General features: G+C 45.4%; 1 protein-coding gene across 4 annotated transcripts in view; it reads left to right on the top strand.

Moving 5' to 3' along the window:
• Nucleotides 1-13,661, top strand: part of susd4 (sushi domain containing 4) — a 134,623-nt gene that overhangs the window by 87,793 nt on the left and 33,169 nt on the right. For 3 of the 4 annotated variants that reach the window (XM_041188371.1, XM_041188368.1, XM_041188369.1), the window contains exons 6-9: nt 5,067-5,246; nt 8,430-8,618; nt 10,519-10,749; nt 12,577-12,721. In XM_041188371.1, coding sequence (XP_041044305.1) covers nt 5,067-5,246; nt 8,430-8,618; nt 10,519-10,749; nt 12,577-12,721 — 745 coding nt within the window. The remainder of the gene's footprint in view (nt 1-5,066; nt 5,247-8,429; nt 8,619-10,518; nt 10,750-12,576; nt 12,722-13,661) is intronic. The other variant, XM_041188370.1, reaches the window with a different exon arrangement.

Raw genomic sequence — 13,661 nt, 5'->3', positions numbered from 1 at the left:
CACACAACAATGTGAAGGTGCAACTTTTTCCCCGCAAAGAAAGTGCGGTGATCACTCCTACCGATGCTGCCGTGAACAGATGCATCTGCGACAGGTAGATTGGCGACAATAAGGTCAAGTACATTTTTCCCTCTTGTTGGTTCCCTCACCACCTGCAGCAGACCCAGTCTAGCAGCTATGTCCTTTAGGACTCAGCCAGCTTGGTCAGTAGTGGTGCTACTGAGTCAATCTTGGCGATGGACTTTGAAGTCCCCCGCCCAGAGTACATTCTGCACCCTTGCTACCCTCAGTGCTTCTTGCAAATGATGTTGAACATAGAGGAGCACTGATTCATCAGCTGAGGTGGCAAGGTGGGGTAGGTGGTGGACGTGGATGGGAGGGATTGTGGTTTTTTTAAAATTCATTCATGGGATGTGGGTTTCGCTGGCTGGGCCAGCATTTATTGCCCATTCCTAGTTGCCCTTCAGAAGGTTGTGGTGAGCTACCTTCTTGAACCGCTGCAGTCCAATGTGATGTTAGGAAGGGAGTTCCAGGATTTTGACCCAGCGACAGTGAAGGAGCAGTGATATATTTCCAAGTCAGGATGGTGAGTGACTTGGAGGGGAACTTCCAGGTGGTGGTGTTCCCATCTATCTGCTGTCCTTGTCCTTCTAGATGGTAGTGGTTGTGGGTTTGGAAGGTGCTGTCGAAGGAGCCTTGGTGAACTCCTGCAGTGCATCTTGTAGATGCTACACACTGTTGCTACTGTGATCAATGGTGGAAAGAGTGAATGTAGTGCCAGTCAAGTGGGCTGCTTTGTCCTGGATGGTGTCAAGCTTCTTTGTATCTGGTAATCAGCAGGAGGTTTCTCCTTGCCCATGCTTGGCCTAATGCCATGAGACCCAGGCTCAATGTTGAGGATTCCCATGGCAATCCTCTCCTGATTCTATAGCACTGTGCCACCACCTCCAGTGGGTCTGTCCTGCTGGTGAGTCAGCACAGGACAATATCCAGGAATAATGGTGGTGTCTGGGACATTATCTGTGAGGTATGATTCCATGAGGATGACTATGTCAGGCTGTTGCTTGACTAGTACCTGGGACTGTGCTCCTACTTTTGGCATAAGTCCCCAGTTGTTAGTAGGGAGGATTTTGCAGGGTTGACAGGGCTGGATGTGCCATTGTTGTTTCCAGTCAATGTTGGGTGATTCATCCAGTTTCATTCCTTTTTGGAATTTCCTGTAGCAGTTTGATACAACTGAGTGACTTACTGCCATATGAGAGTCAACCACATTGCTATGGGTCTGAAGCCACATGTAGGCCAAGCAAGGACAGCAGACTTCTTTCCCTAACAGCCATGGTGAATCAGTTCAGTTTTTACAACCCTCAACAATGGTTTCGTGGTCACTATTACTGAGACTAGCTTTTAAATTCTAGATTTATTCATTGAATTTAAACTCCACTAGCTGCCACGGTGGGATTTGAACCCTGTTCCCACAGCCACTAGCCCAGTGTTGTTACCGCTATGCCAGTGCTATCCCAAGGTAAGAGTCAGGGTATAATGAGATATGGAATAAAGACAGGTCAATGAAATTTAGGTACAGGCCATTGATGATCTTTTTGAAATCATTCAAAACAGAAATCATTCAGAATGGCTCAAGGGGCTGATCCCTGGTGAAGGCCTTAGAGCATTACTGGCAACAGCCACAACTCCTGGCAATGGAGAGCTGCTGGCTTCTGATTGGCTGGCAGTGCTTCAGGGCTGCGTGGGAGGCCCATCACTGGCCAGTTAAGTGCCTGATTGCAGTTAAATAGCATCAGGCTTCCCGGACAGAAGCAGGGCTCCCACCATTTCTCCAAATGGTTGGGGGTCCCCTGTCCAGGAACTAAACTTCACCCAATGGATACACACATAACAATGTACTCACCTATATATACACCTACATACACACCTATATATACACCTACATACTCACCTATATATACACCTACATACACACCTATATATACACCTACATACTCACCTATATATACACCTACATACACACCTACATATACACCTACATACTCACCTATATATACAACTACATACACACCTATATATACACCTACATACTCACCTATATATACACCTACATACACACCTATATATACACCTACATACTCACCTATATATACACCTACATACACACCTATATATACACCTACATACTCACCTATATATACACACTGACATACTCACCTATATATACACCTACATATTCACCTGTATATACACCTATATATACACCTACATACACACCTATATATACACCTACATACACACCTATATATACACCAACATACTCACCAATATATACACCTACATACACACCTATATATACACCGACATACTCACCTATATATACACCAACATACTCACCTATATATACACCTACATATACACCTATATATACACCGACATACTCACCTATATATACACCTACATACACACCTATATATACACCAACATACTCACCTATATATACACCTACATACTCACCTATATATACATCTACATACACACCTATATATACACCTACATACTCACCTATATGTACATCTACATACACACCTATATATACACCTACATACTCACCTATGTATATACACCTACATACTCACCTATATATACACCTACATACACACCTATATATACACCTACATACTCACCTATATATACACCTACATACACACCTATATATACACCTACATACTCACCTATATATACACCTACATACACACCTATATATACACCTACATACTCACCTATATATACACACTGACATACTCACCTATATATACACCTACATACTCACCTATATATACAACTATATATACACCTACATACACACCTATATATACACCTACATACACACCTATATATACACCAACATACTCACCAATATATACACCTACTTACACACCTATATATACACCTACATACTCACCTATATATACATCTACATACACACCTTTATATACATCTACGTATTCACCTATATATACACCTACATACACACCTATATATACACCTACATATTCACCTATAAATACACCTACATACACACCTATATATACACCTACATACTCACCTATATATACACTGACATACTCACCTATATATACACTACATACTCACCTATATATACACCTATATATACACCTACATACACACCTATATATACACCTACATACACACCTATATATACACCAACATACTCACCAATATATACACCTACATACACACCTATATATACACCTACATACTCAACTATATATACACCTACATACACACCTATATATACACCTACATACTCACCTATATATACACCTACATACACACCTATATATACACCTACATACTCACCTATATATACACCTACATACACACCTATATATACACCTACATACTCACCTATATATACACACTGACATACTCACCTATATATACACCTACATACTCACCTATATATACACCTACATACACACCTATATATACACCTACATACACACCTATATATACACCAACATCCTCACCAATATATACACCTACATACACACCTATATATACACCTACATAAACACCAAATATACACCTATACATACACCTACATAGTCTGCTACATACACATCTACATATACACCTACCTACACACACACACCTACACACACACACACTTACATATTCACCTACTAGGGTGCCAACTCTGATTAAATGTATTCCTGGAGGTTTTGTCATATGACTTGCCTCCACATTCGAGCCATTAGTCTTGTATGAAGGCAAAATGCTGCGGATGCTGGAAACCTGGAATGAAAACAAAAAATGCTGGAAAATCTCAGCAGGTCTGACACCATCTGTGGAGAGAGAGAGACAGAGATAACATTTTCTAGAGACTCCAGGCCAATCCTGGAGGGTTGGCAACCCTAACAACGACACCATTTTTAAAATTCATTCATAGAAGGTGCCCATCCCTGACTGCATTGAAGAGTCAACTGTGTTACTGTGGGTCTGGAATCACATATAGCCTAGCCTAGGATGGTAGAATGGAGGATATGCCAGGCCATGAGGTTACAGATTGTGGTTGAATACAATTCTGCTGCTGCTGATGGCCCACAACACCTCATACAGGACAAGTTTTGAGTCATTAGATCTGTTCAAAATCTACCCCATTTAGCACAGTGCTTCCTCTCTTTAGAGGGAAAGCAACACCAGTGAACTAGATGGATTTTTTGCAACAATTGATGATAATTTCATGACTAGCTTTCACCAGTTGCCACAGTGAGATTTGAATCTATACTCCCAGAACATTAGCCTGAGCCTCTTGAGTATTCATCAGTGACATTACCACTACACCACCATCTCCCACATGTGGAAACAGGTGCATACACATCTACACACATCTACATATACACCTACATACATACCAAACACACAGCTACATAAACATCTACCTACACACAAATTTTACATTAATAGACACACACGGACACACGCCTACATTCGCAGACACACACTTACGTGCACTTTCATAGCCACCTGTTACACGGTCCTACCTTAATGGATTCTTTTAAAAACATTAGGCCGTGATCAATCCAAATTTCCAAATACCTTTGAATGGATGTAACACAAAGCTAGATCACACAATATGTTTTTTTAACTTTTCAATTCCCAGACTCTTTCTCTCTCTCATTGGGCTGTTTCAATTTCTCTCTCCCTCTCTCTCTCTGTCTCTACTCTGACTGAATCAGCCTTACCTCCCCTGGCCAACATTCCCCCCCAACCTACCAACATTGGATGACACCAGGTCTCTGGTTCACTGTGACTTCCTGCATAGTTGAACAGTCTGACGTCATTCAATGCCCACACTGACATGAATTTAAACAGTCTTATGAGCGATTAGCTAGCACTTGCAGAGATTGAGCCCAGCAAGAGTCAGGGCCCACTGGCGAGGAGGAGAGAGGATTGAACACTGGATAGAGGGAATAAGGTAGGGAAAGTGAAGCCTTTGGTTTGATGGTCCTGACCGCCTGTTTCTTCACTTGAAGTTACTGTGTGCCCCGTGCCATACATTGAAGGTGCCGACGTGTACAACAGCACCTACCGGCCCGGGGACCAGCTGACCGTCAGCTGCCATCGAGGGTTCCAGATCCGCTATCCTGACATGGACAATATGGTATCGCTGTGCCCAGATGATGGGATATGGGACAACCTGCCCACCTGCCAAGGTCTGTATGCTATCAGGTAATGAGACACACCTCCCATGTCAATGGTCCCCTCTGTTGTCTTTTGTAAACCATGCCAGTTGTCCTCACACTGTGTGGTGGTGGGAGGAGAGGAGGAAATGAGCCAGCTCCTCCTCATCCTGATTCATGTGACTCCTCCTGAAGGAAATGTGGAAGTTGGTACGAATTCTGGGTGAGAACAGGAATAACACTTGGCTGTGGTGCCCCACTCATTTTGAATAGCCTGCCAAGACCAACTGCCAAACTGAGGCTTGGAGACACTCCAACTATTAACAGATAGCAGAAGGATCAATACAGCTGTATGGCAGAGGCTGTCCTATGGAGAGGATGGTGTGTTAAACTGTATCAGAAGTCGATGGTTCTCAATGAGGACAGTGACACTTGTTAATACTTGATTGACCGGGCCAGTACTTTGAAATTCATTGGTAGACTTGAGTTTTCATGTGAGAGAGCAAAGTTGGAGACTGTACCGCTGCAGCGATGGGTGTCATATTTAAAGCAGGTCAGGTTGATTGAAAGCTTTATATTGCAGGATAGATTATTGAATGGTTTTAAGTAATCAATTGATACTTAAAGAAGAGATATTTCTGGAGTTGGGAAATTATGTCACGGGCCATGGGAGATGGAGCAGGGGGGTAGTGGGGGTGTGAGGGAGGGATGAAGGGCAGAGCTATGGGGTCCGGGAGGTTGGAGCTATAGAGATTGAGGTGGATTATCTGGAGCTACTGATGTTGCACAGCCCTTGACTGAGGGTTTTTCTAAAGTTTCTGGTTCTGGGATTCTGGGATAGTTTCCCAGCGAGCTCTTTCCTGGAATATTCAGCATTATATCCCTGTTTTTTTAGGAAAATTATCGATGAAACTGAAGCTGATTGTAGGCTCACTACAGCAATAGGTTCAAGCAGCAATGGACACAAGATCAAATTAAGCAAGTTTGCAGGAAGTACCCTCTCAAATCTCACACCACAGACAGAGTGCGTGAGGGTCTGGAGCCTGTTTAACCATTGCAGGCAGTCATCGCAGCCATGCCCACCATCCAGATGGACTGGAGCAGTTCAGTAAGGCTGCCCACCACCACCTTCTCAAAGGTAATTAGGGATGGACAATAAATGCCACTCAGCCTTCCCAGAGAGATGCCAATTTGTGAGAGCAGAGCTGAATTATGGGCTTCCCAGCTTCCTGTGGAGTTCTAAATCAGGGCTCAGGCTTCTCATTGGTCTTTACAAGGGGTTATACGCCAATCGAATGCAGCAATCTAGATGCTTGGACAATGGCCTGACTCAATCTTAGTTTGGGTGTTTCTCAGGTGTCCCCGGGATGCAGGACTTAGGGTCCCTGAAACTAGGCTTCATTATGTCCAAACAAGAATGAAATAAAGTTTTTCTGAAGAGCTGTGATATGTTAGAACTTAAATAAGACACCAATGATGTTTATAAACCAATATAGAGACTCAAGGTTAATTTATGTTTGTAAAAATAACAATATGATTTTTATACCAAAGGTCTTGATTTTTAAGAGTTTGTTTCCTGGTTTATAAGACAGAGGGGGTTAACATTACTGACAGAAGCAGAGAGTTATGTACTTTGGCCCAAGAGCATGAACCTCTGGCCAGGAACCAGACAGTAGCTTTTTGAAAAATTCTTTCATGGAGTCTGGGTGTCGCTGGGAAGGCCAGCATTTGTCACCATCCCTATTTGTCTTTGGGAATTTTGTGGTAAGCCATCTTCTTGAACGGTTGCAGTCTATGAGGTGCAGCTTCACCCACAGTTTTGGTGGGAACAGAGTTCTAGGAATTTGATCCTGCAACAGTGAAAGAATGGCAATATAGTTCCAGGCTTTTGGTGGAGGGGAACTTGCAGAAGCTGAAAAACCAGTAAACCAGTCAGAGGCTCAGTGGGGAACACGGCGGGGGTAGGGCTGTAAGCTGGTCAAAGTTTCTTTAAAATTTAAACAACAGAGCAGCAGATAAAGACACGGGAGCTAAATCTTAAAGTGTGGTCCAGTGCTAAAGTGTAGCCTTCAGGTCTGCAGAAGTCCAGGAATTTGGAAACCAAACTTGAGAAGAGATCCAGCTCACTGAGGAAGGCAGAAAGCAGGCACAGTCAATGGCTGAGCATGCAGCAGTGGTTTAAATCAGCTTTCAATTAGGCTAAAATGTATCCACTATTAGAGCCAGTGGAACTTAAACAGTGAGAGAAAGAAAATTGGGGGCACAAAGGCAAAAGATGGCAGAGAATAGCCATGGATAGAGGTGCACAGTAAGAAGCTCCTAGGGAGCTGACTGCCCAGGAGCCACTGGACTGGGGAAACTGAGTTATCCTTTTGGGACTGGGTTTCCTTGGGATTGGATTTCCCTGGCGGACTGGGTTTCCTTGGGATTGGATTTCCCTGGCGGACTGGGTTTCCTTGGGATTGGATTTCCCTGGCGGACTGGGTTTCCTTGGGATTGGATTTCCCTGGCGGACTGGGTTTCCTTGGGATTGGATTTCCCTGGCGGACTGGGTTTCCTTGGGATTGGATTTCCCTGGCGGACTGGGTTTCCTTGGGATTGGATTTCCCTGGTGGACTGGGTTTCCTTGGGGACTCACTTTCCTGGTGGACTGGATTTCCTTGGGGTTGGATTTCCCTGGCGGACTGGGTTTCCTTGGGATTGGATTTCCCTGGCGGACTGGGTTTCCTTGGGATTGGATTTCCCTGGCGGACTGGGTTTCCTTGGGATTGGATTTCCCTGGCGGACTGGGTTTCCTTGGGATTGGATTTCCCTGGTGGACTGGGTTTCCTTGGGGACTCACTTTCCTGGTGGACTGGATTTCCTTGGGGTTGGATTTCCCTGGCGGACTGGGTTTCCTTGGGATTGGATTTCCCTGGTGGACTGGGTTTCCTTGGGATTGGATTTCCCTGGCGGACTGGGTTTCCTTGGGATTGGATTTCCCTGGCGGACTGGGTTTCCTTGGGATTGAATTTGCCTGGCGAACTGGGTTTCCTTGGGATTGGATTTGCCTGGCGGACTGGGTTTCCTTGGGATTGGATTTGCCTGGCTGACTGGGTTTCCTTGGGATTGGATTTGCCTGGCGGACTGGGTTTCCGTGGTGAGTCAGTCCCCCAGCAGACTGGATTTCCTGGCAAAATCACTAAGCTTGTTTTCCTTGTGTTTGTTTGTTTTCAGGTTGCTTGAAGCCCCGGCTATTTCCTCACAGTTACGTCAATGTATCCGATTCCCTGACCCCCTTCCCGGTGGGATCAGTCCTACGTTATCAGTGCTTCCCTGGTTACAAGCTGATGGGGCCAGAGCTTCTGGAATGCATGTACAACCTGCTGTGGTCATCGAGCCCTCCGAGATGTCTGGATGTTGAAGGTGTGAACCATTTATTGCAGTCACCTGCTTCAGCTGTCCTGCTTTATTTATTTTAATTGCCCTTCCTCCCCATCGCCCCTGAATTCAGACATCCAAAGACTATAAATTTGAAGGTGCTGCACCCATTCCTCAGGCACCTAAGCATCCAAAGTGGTGCTTATCGCTAGCCAGCACGTTCAATTGGGTTTCTCCATACACATCCAGAGTGTATACCGGACGATTTAAAGAATCAGAAAAGCCCTCCTCTTGTTTGTGAGTCCTTTCTGAACCCCCTTCTGGCCTTGATCTTCAATGCCTCACTCACCCCCTACTGAACTTGCTGAGCAAGTCATGGTGTTAACAGGCAGGATGGAGTCATTGCCAGCGTTAGTTAAAGGGGTGAGGGAGGACTCGCTGGTTAGTTGTTTTTTTTATATGGGACTGCTGGTTAACTTGTGGGTACTTTTTGGTGTGTTTTCTAATTCTGGAAAGTTCTGTTTGCCTGAGGAGGATTGGGTGGTGTTGCTCTGCTTAAGACTACCTGGTGAACAATTTTCCAGCAGCCAGTGGCTGTCAAGATCACCAGGTCCTTTAACTTTATGCAACAGGCATCATTCCAGCTACAACATGTGACATCAGCAACATGTCACATCAGAGAGGTCAATGAGGCTCGATGGCAGGGAAATGCCTTCACCTTCCCCATGGATGGAGTGAGACAGGATGAAGCAGTACCAGCTTTCATCCATGTAGCAGGCTTCCCAGGGTGCAAGGTGCAATAGACTGCACACTTACTCCCCCATCACCAACCTGGCATCTTTATCAATTGAAAGGCATTCCACTCACTCAACTTGTAGGTTTGTAGCCATGGACATTGCATCCTGTAGGTCTGTGCCAGCTATCCTGGCAGTGTCATGACTCACTTTTCCTGCACTGGTCCCTGGGCTTCCTTTACTTCTCCCATGCTGTTAAATGACAGGGCTACCCTCTCCAGAAATGTCTCATGACTCCTTTCAGAAACTTGGGGCTGAACTGCAGAACTGGTCTACAACAAGAACTATACTGTCACAAGAAGCATCATCGAGCAAACGATCAGGATAGCCTAGCAATGTTTACACTGGACCGTTGCACAGGAGTATGCTCCTTAGCAGGTATCCATATTTGGTGTCATCTACTGCACACAAATTTGTCCTAATGTGGGACCAGTCCTTACCACTACCTGGGCAGTAACACATGGAGCAGAAGGCAGAGAAGGAAGCATCGAGCATCAGTGTCCCTAATCGCTGGAGCTGTGAGAGCAGCTCAGTGAGGATAAACCATCCCTGTAATTCCCAAAATCCTTAGCACTGTCCTATCACCATGCAAGTGCTTTCTTTCAGTTCAGCCCTCCCCTCACTTCACTATAAATATAACACCAAATCCAGAACACAAAACAGCTTTATCAAACAACTCAATTCCAACTCTAATCAATGACATAATAATTCTGAATCACCTTTGTGCAAGCCCTCTTCATGCTTAATGTTCATCACCTCTACCAGAGCTCGAACAGTGCATTTCTCCAGAAGCTCCAGCTTGGCCAGTGAAATGCTGCTGAGCTGACAGGTAGGATCATTCAGACGGTCGTGATGGGTGACCTCGAGCAGCTCTGCAAGCAAAGGCCCCAGCTGCATACTGTAGCATCTGAGGTTGGGCCAGGGCAGTGTGGCTGTGTACCACAGCCAGGTTCACTGGTAGGTTCAGTAGTGGGGAACAGGCATGTTGTCATTCTGAGACAGGACAGCAGGTGCCTCTCCCCTGGAGACAAGCCTGCTTTCCTGGGACTGTGCCTTAGCACTCCTGCGGCTCAACATGAACTTTGACAATAGCAGCACTCTCATTTAGAAGATGGAGATATTATTCTTTCTCTCTTTGTCTGTCTCTGCAGCGTGCCCCCTTCCTCCAATACCGGATCACGGGGACTATGTCTGCCACCCCTATCCTTGCGACCGCTACATCCATGGCACTGTCCTGGAGTTCTACTGTGACCCTGGCTACTCCCTCACCAATGATTACAAATACATCACCTGCCAGTATGGAGAGTGGTTCCCGACCAACCAGGTCTTCTGCCAACAAGTTGGTGGGTGCTTGACGCGAGATGGAAGAGAGCTTTACGGAGGTGGGGCACCCTCTGGGCTATGGCATTAGAGAAAGGTGGTACTGGCAGCAATGTGGAACAAGACAGGAGGGGGATAATGTTGTGATAAAGATCAGGATCTTGTGCAAGAGCAGAAATGGCTCTGAGTTACAGGGCTCCCTTCATGTAATACTACACGGACATTGAGGCTCACGTCCAGCAAGTGTTCAAAAAGTGACCAAACTTAATTAAAGAGACAAGTTGTGAGGCGTCTTTTAGAGGGAGGTAGGAAGGTGGGGGAAGGGACTCAATAAGACTATTCCTAAGTCTGAAAGGTCACCTCCCAAATCTGTTTCTATCTTTCAAGAAGTCAAGATGTCTCTGCTGCAGTACCAAAATGGCTCTTTTCCAATGTGACTGTGAGAAAGGTAAATTATCCTCCTCGTCCTTCTCCACCTGTCTGCTGACCACACCATCGTCCTCCAACACCTCTACACTCCTGTCCAGCTGGGTGGGACTACTCTCAGCTGCTGCCATTTGTATCTCTCTAGTTGCAAACAAAGTATCACCTGCAATGGTTTCTCTTCCTGCTCCCACACTGTTACCTCTGGTGTCCCCCAAGAATCTATCCTCCTAGGCCTCCTCCTATTTCTCATCTACATGCTGCCACTTAGTGTCAATTTTCACCTGAACACTGACAACACCCACCTCTACCTCACCACAACCATCTCTCTCAACCCCTCTACTGTTGCTAAATTATCGGACTGCTTATCTGATATTCAGTGCTGGATGAGCAGAAATTTCCTTGGCATAAAATACCGGCAGTGGTGGCTATTAAGTGGCCAACGCTTCCCCCCACCACCTCATCCCTCCCTGTAAAATTCCAGACAAGTTGAGGATGCATGGGTTGTAGTGGGATGACCAACACCGGATTTTATGTGCCCCCTGCCGGTGGGGGAGCATAAAATCCAGCCCACTGTGCACCCTGGGTCAATGTTCCCTCTAAGCTGTATAGGTCTGTGGCAATCCAGAATTTATCGTGCAGGGGACAAACAGGCCACGTACAAGCAGCTGTCCCTTTAAGATGCGTATTGTGTGGGTCAGGAGGGGATAGGATACGCAGCACTCTTAAAGGAACCATGCAGTGCAACAAATGGGCTGTGCGCAGTAAAGGGAAACTACAGGGAACTTTGCTCTCAGTGGAATGTACATACATTGGTGAGGCTGGCGTAACAAGAATGATCTCAAGTGATGTGCCAACCACTGAAAAACCATCAGGAAAATTTTATAGATCAGGAAACCTCTACTCACTGCATTCAGCACATTTCAATTCCACAACTCATGCTGCACCTGCCCCCACCCCCACCCTGTGCCCCCACAAACCTATAGGTCAGCAGGTAGAAGCAGGCTTTGGATGAACTTTGAGACTTTTGTACCAGAGGAATGGGCTTTGATGGGAGAGTTCAGTACCAGAGGAATGAGATTTGGGTACCAGAGGAATGGGCTTTGATGGGAGAGTTAGGTACCAGAGGAATGAGATTTGAGTACCAGAGGGATGTGCTTTGATGGGAGCGTTAGGTACCAGAGGAATGAGATTTGGGTACCAGAGGGATGTGCTTTGATGGGAGAGTTAGGTTGCCAGTGAGATGGACTTCAGTTGGTTGAATGACCATTTATCATCCTTGATTGGACTTGTTGATTTTGTTGGAGTGAAGCATCAAGAAGATATCCCAGTTGAGTTTAATGACCAGGAAGCATTAAGTATGCGGCTGATTTCAGATGGCATTATCTAATTTCCCAGCAGAGTTGGTGCTGTTAATTTAGAAGATGGTGGTTTCACAGTCACTTACTGCTCAATCTCTCTTGCAGATCAAACCTGGTCAGACTCTGAGGAAGCTATCCTCTCCACCTGGAAGATTGTGGCATTCACGGCCATCAGTGTCCTTCTGGCCCTGCTCCTTGTGGTCTTTGTCAAAGCCTTTCATATCAAGCTGAAGTCACCGTGCCAATCTGGGTAAGCAGGTTTGGGCACTCCTTAGTGAGGATAGGAGTGTGGGCTGCGACTGGGGAGATTAGACATTGTGTACAGTGAGCACTATCAGTGCTGGGGGAATGAAACATTGCGAACATAGCAACATCAACACTCTAAGTTCAGGCCTTAACAGGGGTGAAGCACATAGAACAAAGCTACATCCACACTGTCTTAAGTGAAATACGCAGCAAGTCCATTGGTATCTATAAAGAGGGCAAGGAAAAGATTTACAAGAATGGTCCAGAAATGAGGGACTTCAGTTTAAGGATAAATTGGAGAGGCTGGGGCTGGCCTCCTCAGAGAAGAGAAGGTCGAGAGTAGACTTGATCGAGGTATTTGAAATCATGAAGGGTCTGGACAGAGTAGATAGAGAGAGACTATTCCCATTGGTGGTAGGATCAAGAACCAGAGGACACCGATATAAGGTGAATGGCGATAGAATCAAAGGTGACACGAGGTAAAGGTTTTTTTAACACAGTGAGTGCTTAGGATCTGGAATGCACTGCCTGAGGGTGTTGTAGAGGCAGATTCAATCGAGACATTCAAAAGGGAATTAGATAAGTATCTGAGGATAAAAAGAAATTGCAGGATCGCAGGGAAAAGGCAGGGGGAATGGAGTGAGCTGAGATGATCTTGCAGAAAGCCAGCTTAGACACAATGGACCAAATGGCTTTCAGCGCTGTAATCATTCTATGATAAAGAGAACGGACAGGAAAATGTTTCAGGGGAGACATCATCAGAACAGGTTCCAACCAATTCTCAACATCCACTTTTGAAAATAATTAATTCTCAAGATATGACCTTTGCAGCAAAGGGTAACTTTTTAGCATGGATAGAAGATTAGCCAGCTAACAGGAAACAGAGAGTAGGCATAAATGGTTCATTTTCTGGTTGGCAGGATATAATGAGTGGTGTGCCACAG

This window comes from Carcharodon carcharias, chromosome 5, assembly GCF_017639515.1.
Source record: "Carcharodon carcharias isolate sCarCar2 chromosome 5, sCarCar2.pri, whole genome shotgun sequence".
NCBI classification, from domain to species: Eukaryota; Metazoa; Chordata; class Chondrichthyes; order Lamniformes; family Lamnidae; genus Carcharodon; species Carcharodon carcharias.
Note: the sequence above shows the minus strand (reverse complement) of the source record. Positions and strands in the feature narration are given on the sequence as shown.